This window comes from Dendrobates tinctorius, unplaced genomic scaffold (genome assembly GCF_039654945.1).
Source record: "Dendrobates tinctorius isolate UK_male_01 unplaced genomic scaffold, ASM3965494v1 ptg000041l, whole genome shotgun sequence".
NCBI lineage: Eukaryota > Metazoa > Chordata > Amphibia > Anura > Dendrobatidae > Dendrobates > Dendrobates tinctorius.
Window position 1 is genome coordinate 4,589,075 of NW_027361709.1, and position 18,777 is coordinate 4,607,851.

The window sequence follows — 18,777 nt, forward strand, 5'->3', positions numbered from 1 at the left end:
TATACTGTATGACGTAATATATGGGGCCCATAATACTGTATGCAGTAATATATGGGGCCCATAATACTGTATGAAGTAATATATGGGGCCCATTATACTGTATGAAGTAATATATGGGGCCCATTATACTGTATGAATATATGGGGCCCATTATACTGTATGAAGTAATATATGGGGCCCACTATCCTGCATGAAGTAATATATGGTGCCCATTATACTATATAAAGTAATATATGGTGCCTATTATGCTGTATGAAGTAATATATGGGGCCCGTTATAATGTATAAAGTAATATATGGGGCCCATTATACTGTATGAAGTAATATATGGGGCCCATTATACTGTATGAAATAATATATGGGGCCATTATACTGTATGAATATATGGGGCCCATAATACTGTATGAAGTAATATATGGGGCCCATAATACTGTATGAAGTAATATATGTGGCCCATTATACTGTATGAAGTAATATATGGGGCCCATTATACTGTATAAAGTAATATATGTGGCCCATTATACTGTATGAAGTAATATATGTGGCCCATTATACTGTATGAAGTAATATATGGGGCCCATTATACTGTATAAAGTAATATATGGGGCCCATAATACTGTATGCAGTAATATATGGGGCCCATAATACTGTATGGCGCATTATGTGGGGATAAGGGATGACTTTCTGTTTGTTGTGGATTTGACCGCTGGGACCCCCATGATCCTGGGAAACGTAGCTTTGAAGAGCACCATGTAAATGGAGCTGTGGTCAATCATATGCACTGTGGTGCCATTCACATTTGGCTCTTCAAATAACTCCTATAAGAGAGTGATGAGGGGACGACAAAGTATAGCAAAAAATTCACTGATCGGGGCTGATGAGTGTTATAGTTTGTGGGATGGTGGGATTTGTGTGGCAGGGCTGCATTTTCGTCCCAGTCCGGCCCTGCGCCAGGCCTACCATTGCCATTAATGACCCTTGTCCTCGATACTTCTGTGTTGTTCTTGTATGTGCGTGTGATGGCGCTGACATCCTTGTGTTTGAGTGGATCGGAGCACAGCTGCGGAGGAAGCAGAGAAACTAATTTCTTCATCTCCTCCATTGCCAGCATAGGCGTATGTCGCCCAGCACTTGGATGATAGAGTGATGTGCGCTGTCACTCTGACCCATAGACATATATGGGTGCGAGGGTGCCGAGTTTCGGCTGAGTGTCGGTGACAATCGCAGCGTGCTCCAATTTCACTCGCACGTACAATACAGCCAAGGAAAAAAACTGTGATGGGAGCTGCCCCATAGATGAATACTGGTCCGAGTGCTATGCGATGTTTTATCACATAACACTCGTCTGTATTCATCACTAGTGTGACGCCAGCCTTATTCTCAGATCACAAGAACCTTGGCCGGACCATGCATTGCAATCTCATCTTGGATCGATTTGTACAGATGTCTGAACGTGTCCCTTTGACAGACTGTGTCCTTGATGCTATACACTATGGTGAAGACTCTTACTTACCATATATTATATTATTATTTTTGTGTGCCAGGGTTTTATACACTACACTTGCTACAGGATTTACCTCTGAGCACCAAATAACTAACAGTGAGCACCCCGATTATCTATAAAAAATATTATATATATATATATATATATATATATATATATATATATATATATATATATACAGTGCCTACAAGTAGTATTCAACCCCCTGCAGATTTAGCAGGTTTGATAAGATGCAAATAAGTTAGAGCCTTCAAACTTCACACGAGAGCAGGATTTATTAACAGATGCATAAATCTTACAAACCAAAAAGTTATGTTGCTCAGTTAAATTTTAATAAATTTTAAACATAAAAGTGTGGGTCAATTATTATTCAACCCCTAGGTTTAATATTTTGTGGAATAACCCTTGTTTGCAATTACAGCTAATAATCGTCTTTTATAAGACCTGATCAGGCCGGCACAGGTCTCTGGAGTTATCTTGGCCCACTCCTCCATGCAGATCTTCTCCAAGTTATCTAGGTTCTTTGGGTGTCTCATGTGGACTTTAATCTTGAGCTCCTTCCACAAGTTTTCAATTGGGTTAAGGTCAGGAGACTGACTAGGCCACTCCAACACCTTGATTTTTTTCCCTCTTGAACCAGGCCTTGGTTTTCTTGGCTGTGTGCTTTGAGTCGTTGTCTTGTTGGAAGATGAAATGACGACCCATCTTAAGATCCTTGATGGAGGAGCGGAGGTTCTTGGCCAAAATCTCCAGGTAGGCCGTGCTATCCATCTTCCCATGGATGCGGACCAGATGGCCAGGCCCCTTGGCTGAGAAACAGCCCCACAGCATGATGCTGCCACCACCATGCTTGACTGTAGGGATGGTATTCTTGGGGTCGTATGCAGTGCCATCCAGTCTCCAAACGTCACGTGTGTGGTTGGCACCAAAGATCTCGATCTTGGTCTCATCAGACCAGAGAACCTTGAACCAGTCTGTCTCAGAGTCCTCCAAGTGATCATGAGCAAACTGTAGACGAGCCTTGACATGACGCTTTGAAAGTAAAGGTACCTTACGGGCTCGTCTGGAACGGAGACCATTGCGGTGGAGTACGTTACTTTTGGTATTGACTGAAACCAATGTCCCCACTGCCATGAGATCTTCCCGGAGCTCCTTCCTTGTTGTCCTTGGGTTAGCCTTGACTCTTCGGACAAGCCTGGTCTCGACATGGGAGGAAACTTTCAAAGGCTGTCCAGGCCGTGGAAGGCTAACAGTAGTTCCATAAGCCTTCCACTTCCGGATGATGCTCCCAACAATGGAGACAGGTAGGCCCAACTCCTTGGAAAGGGTTTTGTACCCCTTGCCAGCCTTGTGACCCTCCACGATCTTGTCTCTGATGGCCTTGGAATGCTCCTTTGTCTTTCCCATGTTGACCATGTATGAGTGCTGTTCACAAGTTTGGGGAGGGTCTTAAATAGTCAGAAAAGGCTGGAAAAAGAGATAATTAATCCAAACATGTGAAGCTCATTGTTCTTTGTGCCTGAAATACTTCTTAATACTTTAGGGGAACCAAACAGAATTCTGGTGGTTTGAGGGGTTGAATAATAAATGACCCTCTGAATAAACTTTTCACAATTTAAAAAAAAATTAAACAAAGAAATAACATTCTTTTTTGCTGCAGTGCATTTCACACTTCCAGGCTGATCTACAGTCCAAATGTCACAATGCCAAGTTAATTCCGAATGTGTAAACCTGCTAAATCTGCAGGGGTTTGAATACTACTTGTAGACACTGTATATATACAGAAGCTGATAAATTAAAGTCAGGGATCATTATACTCCAGGCCTAAAACCCCATTCTGCCTCCATACAACAGGATTACAGCCAACTTTTGCAGACTGGTGAGTGATGACACTGCTTCTTTGCATTGTAATTCAATTCATTCTATGCGGTTTATAAATGTACTAGCTGAAGAGCCCGGTGTTGCCCGGACATAGTAACTAACTGTGGTTAGTTATAACAAATTATAATTATCCTCCATCCCATAGTCCCGTGCTCATACAACCTACATGTTTACTCATATTTGTTGCAGTATTGGGGGGGGGGGGGGCCGGAAAGATTTCTTGCACAGGGGCCCCCTGCAGTCTGTGTCCGCCTCTGCACCCACAAATGCCACATGCACACCATACACGCATGTGAATCACTTGAAGTAGCCGGCATTAATATGGACAGCCTGTGTTTTCCACATGGACAGTTGTACGTTGCTTGCTCTACAGTGGGTAACCCCAAAAATGTTTTCATATATTCATCTGAAGGTAAAACCAGAAACATTGTTTACCGAAAAGCACTACAATAGATCGCAGTTTAACTGTAAACCAATTTTACTCTTTTGTCCGTGAACTAGTTGTAGATTACACTGGAGGGAGGGGGTAGGGTTGCACTTTATATTATAGTTTGTGTAAGGTGCATACATTTTCATTTTTGATAAAAATAGTTAAAGAAATAGTTGTAATAGTTTAAACTACATAATATGTATTGAATATTTAAAATCACTAAAAATGTTGAAATTTAAAAAAAAGTTGTTTGCTCACATAAATGTTGACAAATTAGTATAATGCCAAAATAATAAAAATTTAAAGTGGAACAAAAAACATTATTGTAGCACTCTGAAAATGTCAATTTTAGGCTATGTGCACACGTAGCGTTTTTTAAACGCTCAGGAAACGGGTTCTCCTTCCCAGAAAACGCGCGTTTTTTTCCCGCGTGTTTTTGCCGCGACTTATGTGCAAAAAACGCATATTTATGTGTTTTTTTCCGCACGTCTTTTGGACTATAGGAAATCGCCAAAAACGCGGACCTAAGCGGAAATTAATGAACATGCTGCGTTTTTACCGCTAAGCGTTTCCTTAGCGGTAAAAAACGCATCCATTGGCACAAAAAGGCCAAATTGCATTTAAATGAATGGGATGCTTCTTTGACGCGTTTTTGATGCGGTTTGACCCTGAAAAACGCATCAAAAACGCTTAAAAAACGCAACGTGGGCACACAGCCTTAGGGTGACACTGAAAATTTTACTTTAGCTACCATAACCAACAATTTAACATTATCCGCGAGCGAAGTCGCGGGTATTCTAATAGTAGTTATATTCTTGTACATAGGAGCAGTTTTATAGTAAAAAAGGGGAGAAGCCAGCGCTGCTTGTGGTCAGAACGCAATACATAAAGTGCATATGCACATATTAATTTCTAACTGTATTTCAAAATGAGACATTTAGCAAAAAATTGATCAATCATTTGAGCCACCCCGCCACGTCAAGGCAATCTCATATGAGGCAGTCCTACTCTGTGTTTTTTTTATATTCGCTGTGCCATTGCGGCCTCCTAAATGTATTAAAAGCAAGACCATATTAAATGCACACTATAACTGATGCATTTCTGAATCACTCCCATGAAGCCAGAAAAGGTGAGCGCAGATAAAGGCCAACCAGGTCCAGACAGACATTTCAGGTTTAACCTCCACACTGTCCTGACCAGCAATCACAGATGAAGGGTGATACAGGCCCAGACACAGGTGCACAATTAAATAGAGCCCTGGGGCAGGGCTGGGCTGCTGTGTGTGTACAGCAGCCAAGATCAATCATAATGAATACAGAAAAAACGGCGAACATAACCCACCAAGCACGGCAACCGTGGTGGTCAGCCACAAACCAACAACAAGGAAAAAAGGGGAGAAGCCAGCGCTGCTTGTGGTCAGAACGCAATACATAAAGTGCATATGCACATATTGATTTCTAACTGTATGTCAAAATGAGACATTTAGCAAAAAATTGATCAATCATTTGAGCTACCCCGCCATGTCAAGGCAATCTCATATGGGGAAGGCCTACTCTACGTTTTTTGTATTCGCTGTGCCATTGCGGCCTCCTAAATGTATTTAGAGCAAGACCATATTAAATGCACACTGTACCTCAAGCGTTTCTGAATCACTCCCATGAAGCCAGAAATACAGTTAGAAATTAATAAGTGCATATGCACTTTATGTATTGCGTTCTGACCACAAGCAGTGCTGGCTTCTCCCCTTTTTTACTTAATGTTGGTTTGTGGCTGACCACCACGGTTGCCGTGCACGCTGGGTTATGTTCGTCATTTTTTCTGTATTCATTATGATTGAACTTAGTTGCTGTACACACACAGCAGCCCAGCCCTGCTCCAGGGCTCTATTTAATTGTGCACCTGTGTCTGGGCCTGTTTCACCCGTCATCTGTGATTGCTAGTCAGGAGAGTGTGGAGGATAAACCTGAAATGTCTGTCTGGACCTGGTTGGCATTAATCTGCGCTCACCTTTTCTGGCTTCATGGGAGTGATTCAGAAATGCTTCAGGTATAGTGTGCATTTAATATGGGCTTGCTTTTAATACATTTAGGAGGCCGCAATGGCACAGCGAATATAAAAAACGTAGAGTAGGACTGCCCCATATGAGATTGCCTTGATGTGGCGGCTCAAATGATTGATCAATTTTTTGCTAAATGTCTCATTTTGAAATACAGTGAGAAATTAATATGTGCATATGCACTTTATGTATTGCGTTATGACCACAAGTAGCGCTGGCTTCTCACCTTTTTTACACAGTATTATAGTAGTTATATTCTTGTACATAGAGGGCAGTAATATAGCAGTTATATTATTGTACATAGGAGGCAGTATTATAGTAGTTATATTCTTGTACATAGGTGCAGTATTATAGAAGTTATATTCTTGTACATAGGGGACAGTATTATAGTAGTTATATTCTTGTACATAGGGGACAGTATTATAGCAGTTACAGTTGTGGCCAAAAGTATTGACACCCCGGCAATTCTGTCAGATAATACTCAGTTTCTTCACAAATTCTTTGGTATTATCTTCATTTAATTTGTCTTAAATGAAAAAACACAAAAGAGAATGAAGCAAAAAGCAAAACATTGATCATTTCACACAAAACTCCAAAAATGGGCCAGGCAAAGTATTGGCACCCTCAGCCTAATACTTGGTTGCACAACCTTTAGCCAAAATAACTGCGACCAACCGCTTCCGGTGACCATCAATGAGTTTCTTACAATGCTCTGCTGGAATTTTAGACCATTCTTCTTTGGCAATCTGCTCCAGGTCCCTGATATTAGAAGGGTGCCTTCTCCAAACTGCCATTTTTAGATCTCTCCACAGGTGTTCTATGGGATTCGGGTCTGGACTCATTGCTGGCCACCTTAGAAGTCTCCAGTGCTTTCTCGCAAACCATTTTCTAGTGCTTTTTGAAGTGTTTTGGGTCATTGTCCTGCTTGGAAGACCCATGACCTCTGAGGGAGACCCAGATTTCTCACACTGGGCCCTACATTATGCTGCAAAATTTGTTGGTAGTCTTCAGACTTCATAATGCCATGCACACGGCCATGCAGTCCAGTGCCAGAGGCAGCAAAGCAATCCCAAAACATCAGGGAACCTCCGCCATGTTTGACTGTAGGGACCGTGTTTTTTTCTTTGAATGCCTCTTTTTTTTCTCCTGTAGACTCTATGTTGATGCCTTTGCCCAAAAAGCTCTACTTTTGTCTCATCTGACCAGAGAACATTCTTCCAAAACGTTTTAGGCTTTTTCAGGTAAGTTTTGGCAAACTCCAGCCTGGCTTTTTTATGTCTCGGGGTAAGAAGTGGGGTCTTCCTGGGTCTCCTACCATACAGTCCCTTTTCATTCAGACACCGACGGATAGTACGGGTTGACACTGTTGTACCCTCGGACTGCAGGGCAGCTTGAACTTGTTTGGATGTTAGTCGAGGTTTTTATCCAACATCCGCACAATCTTGCGTTGAAATCTCTTGTCAATTTTTCTTTTCCGTCCACATCTAGGGAGGTTAGCCACAGTGCCATGGGCTTTAAACTTCTTGATGACACTGCGCACGGTAGACACAGGAACATTCAGGTCTTTGGAGATGGACTTGTAGCCTTGAGATTGCTCATGCTTCCTCACAATTTGGTTTCTCAAGTCCTCAGACAGTTCTTTGGTCTTCTTTCTTTTCTCCATGCTCAATGTGGTACACACAAGGACACAGGACAGAGGTTGAGTCAACTTTAATCCATGTCAACTGGCTGCAAGTGTGATTTAGTTATTGCCAACACCTGTTAGGTGCCACAGGTAAGTTACAGGTGCTGTTAATTACACAAATTAGAGAAGCATCACATGATTTTTCGAACAGTGCCAATACTTTTGTCCACCCTCTTATGTTTGGTGTGGAATTATATCCAATTTGGCTTTAGGACAATTCTTTTTGTGTTTTTTTAATTTAAGACAAATTAAATGAAAATAATAAAGAATTTGTGTTTGCAATCATTTGCAGGAAGAAACTGAGTATTATCTGACAGAATTGCAGGGGTGTCAATACTTTTGGCCACAACTGTATATTCTTGTACTTGGTGGCAGTATTATAGTAGTTATATTCTTGTAAATGGGGACAGCATAAGGCTATGTGCACACGTTGCGGATTCTGCTCCGTTTCCGCAGTGGTTTTGGCCCTGCGGAAACGCAGCAGTTCCGCAGACATGGTACAGTATCATGTTATCCTATGGCATTTCAAAACCGCTGTGCTCACGCTGTGGTTTTTTCCACGCGGTTTTGCTGTGGTTTACAAACCGCAGCATGTCAATTCTTTGGGTGGATTCCGCAGCGGTTTCACACCTTTAACATAGCAGAGGTGTGAAACCGCAGGGCAAAACCGCAGGTCACTTTACCTGCGGTTTTACCTGCGGATCCGCTCGGAAAAACCTGCAGGTGAATCCGCAGCGTGTGCACATAGCCTTATAGTAGTTATATTCTTGTACAAAGGGGACAGTATTATAGTAGTTATATTCTTGTACATAGGGGCAGTGTTATAGTAGTTATATTCTTGTACATAGGGGACAGTATTATAGTAGTTATATTCTTGTACATAGGGGACAGTATTATAGTAGTTATATTCTTGTACATAGCAGTATTATAGTAGTTATATTCTTGTACATAAGGAGCAGTATTATAGTAGTTATATTCTTGTACATAGGAGCAGTATTATAGTAGTTATATTCTTGTACATAGGAGCAGTATTATAGTAGTTATATTCTTGTACATAGGAGCAGTATTATAGTAGTTATATTCTTGTACATAGGGGCAGTATTATAGTAGTTATATTCTTGTACATAGGGGCAGTATTATAGTAGTTATATTCTTGTACATAGGGGCAGTATTATAGTAGTTATATTCTTGTACATAGGAGCAGTATTATAGTAGTTATATTCTTGTACATAGGATCAGTATTATAGTAGATATATTCTTGTACATAGGGGCAGTATTATAGTAGATATATTCTTGTACATAGGGGCAGTATTATAGTAGTTATATTCTTGTACATAGGGGGCAGTATTATAGTAGTTATATTCTTGTACATAGGGACAGTATTATAGTAGTTCTATTCTTGTACATAGGATCAGTATTATAGTAGATATATTCTTGTACATGGGGCAGTATTATAGTAGATATATTCTTGTACGTAGGAGCAGTATTATAGTAGTTATATTCTTGTACATAGGGGGCAGTATAATAGGTTTAATATGTCATTTCTAGTTGTGTAAGAGTTAAGGATATGCTTTGAGAATTGCTCATTGTACATCAATAGCAGTATTCGGTCAGGATCAGATTGTTGGACACACAAAGCCAAGGGCCAACATAGAATATACAAAACACAATGCACATGCTGGGAGCTGGAGCGTGCACTCAGAGGAGGGAAGGCGGCTCGCGGTCAGCTTGGAACAGCATCCATCCCCAGAGACACCTTGTCCATCAATACATTAGATCTGTATTTTCTTGGCTGAAGAGCTTTGCAAACACAATTAATCTACTGAGGTTTGGTGAAGTGAACTTCTTTCATGGATTTCACGCTCTCATTGACCCGACTTCTGCGCTCTCCAAGGATCTGCATAGAAACTCCCAGAGACATCACAAGACCTCCTATCCCCGAGTACAGGCTCCTCCAACCACCTTGCATCTGTTTTTCTCCCCTTAATACGCATGGACTTGGCAAATGCTGGCGAGAAGTGAAGAAACAGAGGAGGATCCCGGCCACCAAGCAAAAGCTGCTGAATGTGTAAAACGAGAACAAGCAAATCTGTGTGAATTGGTCGGCAACCTCCATGACGTAATCAATGACTAACCCACAACGTCTCTGAATGCCTGACAGTCAAATCATTCTGGCTAATTGCAAAATACTGAGGAGCAAGATGCACTGGTACCTGTATTTTCTTTCAAAGTTACTACCTGGTTTATACTCAAGAGCTGCATTCACAATTCTGTCATTATCACTGGCAAGTCCGCAACCTTGTCGTCAGGCTCCCAACATACATCACTGACAGCTTAGCTTAGGTTCTACAATGCAGGGAGAGGGAGTTTCAACATCAGATTACAGTGCAATGCCTGATATAAGGAACACACAATCCATAATGAAAATTAATAGACTAAGACCCGTGCAGACACCGAACAAGCAGAGAAGCTTTGGAGATTTCAGCTCTGGAGTGTAATAAAGTATGTAACTCAGGATCAGTAATGTAATGTAATGTATGTACACAGTGACTGCACCAGCAGAATAGTGAGTGCAGCTCTGGAGTATAATACAGGATGTAACTCAGGATCAGTAATGTAATGTATGTACACAGTGACTGCACCAGCAGAATAGTGAGTGCAGCTCTGGAGTATACTACAGGATGTAACTCAGGATCAGTAATGTAATGTATGTACACAGTGACTGCAGCTCTGGAGTACAATACAGGATGTATGTCAGGATCAGTAATGTATGTACACAGTGACTGCACCAGCAGAATAGTGAGTGCAGCTCTGGAGTACAATACAGGATGTATGTCAGGATCAGTAATGCATGTACACAGTGACTGCACCAGCAGAATAGTGAGTGCAGCTCTGGAGGATAATACAGGCTGTAACTCAGGATCAGTAATGTAATGTATGTACACAGTGACTGCACCAGCAGAATAGTGAGTGCTGCTCTGGGGTATAATACAGGATGTAACTCAGGATCAGTAATGTATGTACACAGTGACTGCACCAGCAGAATAGTGAGTGCAGCTCTGGAGGATAATACAGGATGTAACTCAGGATCAGTAATGTAATGTATGTACACAGTGACTGCACCAGCAGAATAGTGAGTGCTGCTCTGGGGTATAATACAGGATGTAACTCAGAATCAGTACAGGGTAATTACTGTAATGTGCTATGCTAGATGTGTGTTCTGTGTAGCACACTACAGATCTTTATGAAGTGTAAAGATGTGTATGGACCACCGGGACCAGTCATCCTGTAAAATATTGCACTGAGCAGCATATAACAAGCGCCTTAACAAACACAATTATTGACCTTCATAACAGCACTGCAGAACACAGACAACCACCAAATCCCCCATGACGGCTCTAGCTCACATCCAATATGCAAGAAAACTGTGCAAAACCAGCATTCAGATCCAAGCACTGCACAGACAGGAGAGACAGGAGACACAGGATGGCACAGATGGATGGACGCACCACATTCTGTCCAGTTACACAAGTTTGGCTGGGCCACAGAGAAGTGCTGCTCCCAGAGATCATCTCTTCGGTTTGGGTTACATTACCGTATTTTACATTTTGCTCTTTCCTGTTTTGCATTCATTTGCTGCAGTTTTGTAATCATAAAATCCCGTCTGTACCTCTGGGAAATAAACACTATGTAAATAGGTTTATTAGGAGGAAAACAAGGCTGAACCAGGCCCGTCATGTGCTCAAGGACTGGAAGCCACACACAGCATATGGGAGAGAAATCAGCTACATATGAGATATAGATAGATACCCTTCTCTGCTCTATGTAATCCCATATACTGGGCCGGCGTTGAGAGAATTATCTGGCGTTATTGATTGCGGGGATTCGGCGCCGTCATCTCTTAATGAATCGCCTGTTGCATATTGGTCGCTGGTCCGTCATTACTTGTGAGCATGGTGATAAACCCCCCAGACACAGTTACACCTTTAAAGCAATGAGTCATTAAGACGTGCTTGTGAAATCAGTGACTTGTGTCATATGGCTCCAATGAGGGGGGAAAAAGGAGATATAACCAGATCAGTGACAGCGCAGCCATGGGATTACAGATCACCTTATTTCTTGACACGATCTGTGACAGAAGCTCCTATCGCAGGTTTGAACCGTATTGAAATTGCTTAGATGGGTGTTTCAGAAGAATTGACACAAAAGTCCCATAGACTTGGTTCCCCATATGAGCGGCTCTTTCAAATGAATTATATAGCACATACAAAAATTAGTGAGCAGCACTCACCTGATCGATTGGCAGCATCTCCAGTGGTCACCGCTGATCAACGTATACTTACTGCTTTGTAGGTGTGCAGCCCATCTACATGACAGCTGCAGCCAATCACTGGCCTTAATGTTGTATGTTCGCCACTAAGGCCAGTGATTGGCTGCAGCTGTCATGCGAGTGATGCAGCCAAGTCATCAAACACCGGCGGTGAGCACTGGAGCGGCGGAGTTACCAAGTGAGTGTTGGTTATTTACCTATTTTGATCCATTTCCTGATATTTTGGCCAAATATGGGACAACTTCTTTGCACTCAGTAAGACGCCTGGCTGGGTAGTAAGGATCATGCAATTTGCAGAGCTGCCACTTACTGAGGTGTTCTGGCACTGAATGCTGGTGCTGTTGAAGCGCAACGCCGTGACTCGCGTCACACTGCCCGGGATGTGGAAGATGCACTCGTAATTGCGCTGCCCGGACTGCGGCTGGGGAAGGTTCTTGGCGGTCAGTGTGATCGGCTTCACCACTCCGACTGGGATGTAGATCTGAGTAGAAGGAAGGATCTGCGGGCAGTCCTGTAGGAGAGAGGAGAGTGCGTATTATCACCTGGATGAGTACATGTCATCTGTCCTAAATCCCTCCCAGCGTGGATTATAACCAAAGCGGGGCACAGCACAAATATTTAACAGGTTAGGTCCTTTAAAAGAGCAATGGAGGCCAGTCTGGCAATATGGACAATACCGTGAAATATCCATATGGGTGTATATGAATAGTATGGAAATCTGAGCAAATAACCTTGGTTGATTTTTGCTGTGGAGGGAAAACTTACAACGATTGTCTTGTGCTTACCACACACAGCAAATGTCCAATTCATCATTATTGAAAAAGCAATCTATCGATTCACTAGGAAGCACAATCAAGACGGAGGCTTCGAGGTCACTGACCTTAAAGGAGCGGTACACCTAAAGCCAACGGCTTATAACTGTAGACCACAAACGCTGTAAGAGAAGCCGCCAAGATTTTTATACATTCTCGAAGAAACGTACGTCCAGAAGTGGAGATTCCCCCAGCACCTATCAAAGGTCTGCGGACAATGCTCATCCGCCCTCCATTCTGGGACACAGAAGAGGGTCCCACATCAAAGGTTTTCCCCCTATGACATCCACATATGCTGACAAGGGATATGAGCAGGAGCAGTCTTGATAGGTCCTCTGTAATAGTGCGAAAGGGAATTTCCTATCACTTGCCATAAATTGTGTAGGCTTCATCACACAAAAGAAATCCATCATTTATAGAAACAAAAGTCACCTATGCAAATGTACCCTGCGGTTATTAAAGATTTGTCAATTAGAAGACTAGAGAAGCCAAAGATGAAAAAAAATCAATGGTGCTTCAGCTAGGAGTCATAGTTTTTGCAAACAATTTAGACCACGGGATGGAGACCACCGCTACAGAGGAGATTCAGTGTTGTGAGAATTGTTGTGGGTCAGGTGAGATACGGCGTCTACGCCAACCTTCAGTCTTAGGGTGTGTGCACACGTTGCGGATTCTGCTGCGCATCCGCAGCGGTTTTGGCCCTGCGGGTGCGCAGCAGTTTCTGCTGCGTTGTACAGTACCCTTTTAGTCTATGGAAAATGAAATCCGCAGTGCACACGGTGCGGAATTTTCCGCGCGGAGATTTGCTGCGGTTTCAAAACCGCAGCTTGTCACCACTTTGTGCGGATTCTGCAGCGGTTTGCCATCTGTTACATTGTACAGGTGTCACACCGCAGGGGAAAACTGCAGGCTAATCCGCAGATAAACCGCAGGTCTTTTGACTTGCGGTTTTACCTGGGGATTTAAACAAATCCACGCGGGAAAAACCGCAGCAGAATCTGCAACGTGTGCACACAGCCTTACATTTCTCCGCAAGAGAAGACAAACCTCTCCCCATGAGATCTGAAAGAGATCATCCATAGAATGGACATGTCTCCTTGCCAAATCCAAAAATGTACGGTTTTGAGAGTTCCCACATCACACCAAACAAATAACAGGTCTGTTTGGTGTATGTTGTCTAAAGGTGCAAGGACGGACGGACGGCATCGGTGTGTATTGGAGGAGTCCTGACTGCAGATGTCGGGGCAAAGAAGGATAGGCAATGTTGGATTCTAATATGCCAGATGCACTTCACCGAGCAAAAGAAGAGCGGCCAGCTCAGCCTAGTGTCAATGGGCACAGAGGAGTGAGGAGGAATGGCTGTAAAGAGGACCCGGTGTAGATGCTGCTGTTCTCCTGAATTCTGCGAGTTTTTTCTTTTGTTCCTGCCCCTCTCCTTTCAGGAGATATGGCCTACTCTTCCTTGTATGTAAATACAATCTTATATTTCGGCCAAACATCCTCCAGAATATAAATCTAGTATTGTTAGCCCCTTAACGACCGCTGATACGCGTTTTAACGGTGATGAGAAATAAGGGCATAGTGCCCCCCAGAGTAAGAAAATCTTTAGGGTCTCCGCTACCAGGGGTAGAGAATATGATCAGGGCAGTTCCCTGCCAAGTGATGGCCGTTATTCACCAAATAACGACAACCACAAAAAAATAAATTCCGATTTACAATTCATTTCTCTCACCCCTGATATGATTTAAGATATCAGAGAAGAGAGAAATGGGGTCCACCGAGCTCCCCCCGACACCTCCGCCATGCCCGGCCCCATCTTCCTGTAAAAAAAAAAAAAAAAAAAAAAAAAAAATGGTGGGCACATAGTCAGTGCACCCGCCAAGATCTCACAGTCGGTACCCAGCAACAATAGGGAATTTTTCCTATTGGTTCCTATCACAGGGATCAAAATAGAACCAGCTAGTAAATCAAAACCCCCTTTGTCACCACCTTAGTGAGAAAAATATAAAATAAAAAAAAATTACATTTTTTCCATTCTTTGCAGTTAGGGTTGGGATTGTGGTAGACCTAGGCTTAGATTTTTTTTTTTAAATTAAAAAAAAATGATAACGATATAACGGCTAGTGTTGAGCACAAGTGCTCGCTACTCGAGTTTGCATGGGGTGCTCGGGTATGTACAGAGTATCACTGATCCCCCCGCAGGGCAGGGACTCGAGCAGGTCACCCGATGTATACTCGAACACCCGATGCAAATTGGGAGTAGCGATTAACACTAATGACGACATATTCAATATGATGACCTAATGTTATCAAATTCTGTGACGTACCTGTGGGTTCAAAATGCTAACTATACCCCTGGACAAAAATCCTTGAGAAGTGTTGTTAACAAACTGGGGTTACTTCTGGGGTGATTTCCACTGTTTAGGCACATCAGGGGGTCTCCAAAAGCGACATGGCGTCCGATGTCAATTCCAGACAATTTTGCGTTCAAAAAGTCGAACGGCGCTCCTTGCCTACCGAGCCATGCTGTGTGCTCCAACAGTGGCTTCTGTTGTGAATTCCCTTGCTCGGACTTCTGAGCCGGAGCTCCCTCTGCTGCTTACTGGGAGTAGCAGAACTGGCCAGTCTGATGGAAGTGTGCCACCTGATGATGATGATTGGCAATCTGGGATTACTGGCTGGGAGCATATAAGTGAGCAGGCTTCCCTTAATGATTGCTGGTGATTTCCTTCTTGTGCATTTTGAGCTCTTCAGTCTCCTGCCTGATCTGCATGGTTCAGTTAAGTGATTCATTTGCTAATCCTTTGCATCTAATTTGGTTGTGCCTTTTTTTTTTTGCTTTCTGCTTTGTTGCTAGGGTTCAGCGTACGCCCTGCTGGGGGCAGCGCTGGGCCCCGCTCCATATGTTACAGCTTGTGCTAGTTTGTTCAGTCCCCTGTTATATTAGTATCTTTTGCTTTGCTTTCAGTTCACACCAGAGTGCTGATCTAGCGGGGGTGAGGTCGTGTGGCCTCAGGTTTTTTGTATATCAGATGTGTTGGATTTTTCAGGGTTTTTGCGTGATTGCAGACAGTATCTTTTCTGTCCTGTCCTATCTAGACAGTTTGGGCCCCATCATTTGCTCAGTCTATTTTCTGCCTGTGTTTGTGCTTCATCTTGTCTCACCGACAATATATGTTTGGGGGCTCTCTGTTCCTTTGGGGATCTGCTCCGGGGCAGTTTAGATTTCACCTTTCTGGCTTTAGGCTTAGTTAGTTCTCCGGCTGTGCCGAGGCGTCTAGGGCATCGTAGGAACGCTCCACGGCTGCCGCTAGTTGTGTTGTTAGGATCAGGGGTCTGCAATCCGCTGAGTTACCAACCTCTCTGGTTTCCTGGTAGCTTAGCCTGTTCCTGCCAGCTTAGCCTGTTCCTGCCATCCTCCTCGGTGACCCATTCATAACAGGTTTCCCCCACATACAGGGTGTATCGGCATACTCACGAGAAATTGTACAACACATTTTGTGGTGTATTTTCTCCTGTTACCCTTGTGAAAATAAAAAAGTTTGGGTCTAAAGTAAATTTTTTCTGAAAGAAGTTATATGTTCATTTTTTCCTTTCACATTGCTTCATTTCTTGTGAAGCAACTGAAGGGTTAAAACACTTCTTGAAAGAGGTTTTGAGGGCTGCAGTTTTTAGAATGGTGTCACTTGGGTACTTTGTCTCAAAGTCACTTCAAATGTGAGGTGGTCCCTAAAAATGATTTTGTTGGAAAAATGAGAAATCCCTGGTCAACTTTTAACCCTTCTAATTTCTTAACGAAAAAAAATTGTTTCCAAAATTGTGCTGATGTAAAGTAAACACGTGGGAAATGTTATTAACTATTTTGTGTGACACCACTCTCTGATTTAAGGGTACACAAACTGAAAGTATGAAAATTGCAAAATTTTCAAAATTTTTGCCATATTTCCATTTTTTTTTCACAAATAAACTGAAGTCATATCAAATACATGTCACCACTATCATGGAGTACAATATGTCATGAAAAAACAGTCTCAAAATCACCGGGATCCGTTGAACCGTTCCAGAGTTATTACTGGTCAGAGTTGTAAAATTTGACTTGGTCATTAAGGTCAAAATTGGCTCAGACACTAAAGTGTTAGCTAAGCGGGCATGGTGTTGACTTCTCTGTGGGAGTCTTCCTGAGGGCCACGCCCAGTTGGCTAAACAGTTCTAGATTTTTATATATATAGGGAAGAGGAGGCCATATCTCCTGAACGGAGAGGAGCAGGAAGAAAAAGAAAAACAGCGCCAAATTGAGGAGAACAGCGGCATTTACACCAGGTCACAATCCTATATTTAAGGCAAGTGGCAGATCCACTTTAATAATTGCAGGGTACGGTTTCATGGAATATATATATATATATATATATATATATATATACACACACACACACACACACATGGGCTTAAACGCTCGGACTCTTCGTTGTCGGTGCCTTGTCATCTGCCTTACAAGTGATTTTGTGAAGGGTAGTCGATATTTTACAGGTTAAAAATAATAAGTAAAAGTGTAACAAGATAAAGCCCGGCGACCACTGTTCCAAAAGGCCAAAGCCCCCAACAATACACAGCTCCTACCAACTGCTGGGTTTCCAAGTGTCATGAATATGAAGTCAATGATTCGGTGCAGAACTCCACATCTTATGCCAACAAAACTGGGACACCGGCTCACTGAGTTCATTCAGTGGCCTCAGTAAGAAGTGAAACGTGTGGCTTATGTTCCATCCAACATCTAACGAAGAGATGAGAAGTGCTAACCACCGCATGCATAATGTGCCAGGATCCCCGTATGGTTCATCTTAGAGTCATTTGTACCACATCCGGCAGATGCCAGCTGTTGGGAGTCTGTCGAGCATGCTGGCAGGATAGGGGTTATCTATCATTTACTCTTCTGCACTTTCATTGTGAGCCTTCTCCTGATCATCAACGCCATTGACTTCAGTTCCTTTAAGGTTTTGGCATCGCTCCATCAATACTCATCAGTGGAGAGGTCATCTGTATAAATCATCATCTAAGATAAGAAGTCAAGGCTACAAATCTGAACGGAGAGGCCACCATTTAACCCCCGGCATCGAGTGACAAGCTCTCGGCGGTTCCAAATATTCATCATGGTTTGGGAGGAAGCGATTCAGCAACTCACGATGCGTTTGATGCAGTAATGATGATAGTAGCGTAGGTTAAATGGATGAGCTGCGGTCTCCATAGTATTGATTCAGCAAACAAGAAGGATATCCTATGTTCTAGCTAATATCCTAGTAATAATACTGCAGCAACATAATATGAGCTGCAATATGCAGAACCCAAGAACCAGTCCCTGTGTGACACTCACATTAGTAAGAATCTAACCTAAAGGAAGCAGCCATCAATGGATACATATAGGTCCAACTCTTACTCAGACTAGAGTCCAAGTCACGGAAAATGATTCTCAGTATTTCTTACAAAAAAATATCTACTATATAATACTTCCCCTGAGTACAAGAATATAACTACTATAATACTGCCCCTATGTACAAGAATATAACTACTATAACACCGCCCCCTATGTACAAGAATATAACTACTATAATGCTGCTCCTATATACAAGAATATAACTACTATAATACTGCCCCTATGTACAAGAATATAACTACTATAACACTGCTCCTATGTACAAGAATATAACTACTATAACACTGCCCCCTATGTACAAGAATATAACTACTATAATACTGCTCCTATGTACAAGAATATAACTACTATAATACTGCCCCTATGTACAAGAATATAACTACTATAATACTGCCCCTATGTACAAGAATATAACTACTATAATACTGCCTCTATGTACAGGAATATAACTACTATAATACTGCCCCTATGTACAAGAATATAACTACTATAATACTGCCTCTATGTACAGGAATATAACTACTATAATACTGCTCCTATGTACAAGAATATAACTACTATAATACTGCCCCTATGTACAAGAATATAACTACTATAACACTGCCCCCTATGTACAAGAATATAACTACTATAATACTGCTCCTATGTACAAG

General features: G+C 42.4%; 1 protein-coding gene across 4 annotated transcripts in view; it reads right to left on the bottom strand.

The window, feature by feature from the left end:
• PLXNA1 (plexin A1) overlaps positions 1 to 18,777 on the bottom strand; it is a 347,787-nt gene that overhangs the window by 94,295 nt on the left and 234,715 nt on the right. For all 4 annotated transcript variants that reach the window (XM_073575031.1, XM_073575035.1, XM_073575032.1 and 1 more), the window contains exon 10: positions 12,195 to 12,395. In XM_073575031.1, coding sequence (XP_073431132.1) covers positions 12,195 to 12,395 — 201 coding nt within the window. The remainder of the gene's footprint in view (positions 1 to 12,194; positions 12,396 to 18,777) is intronic.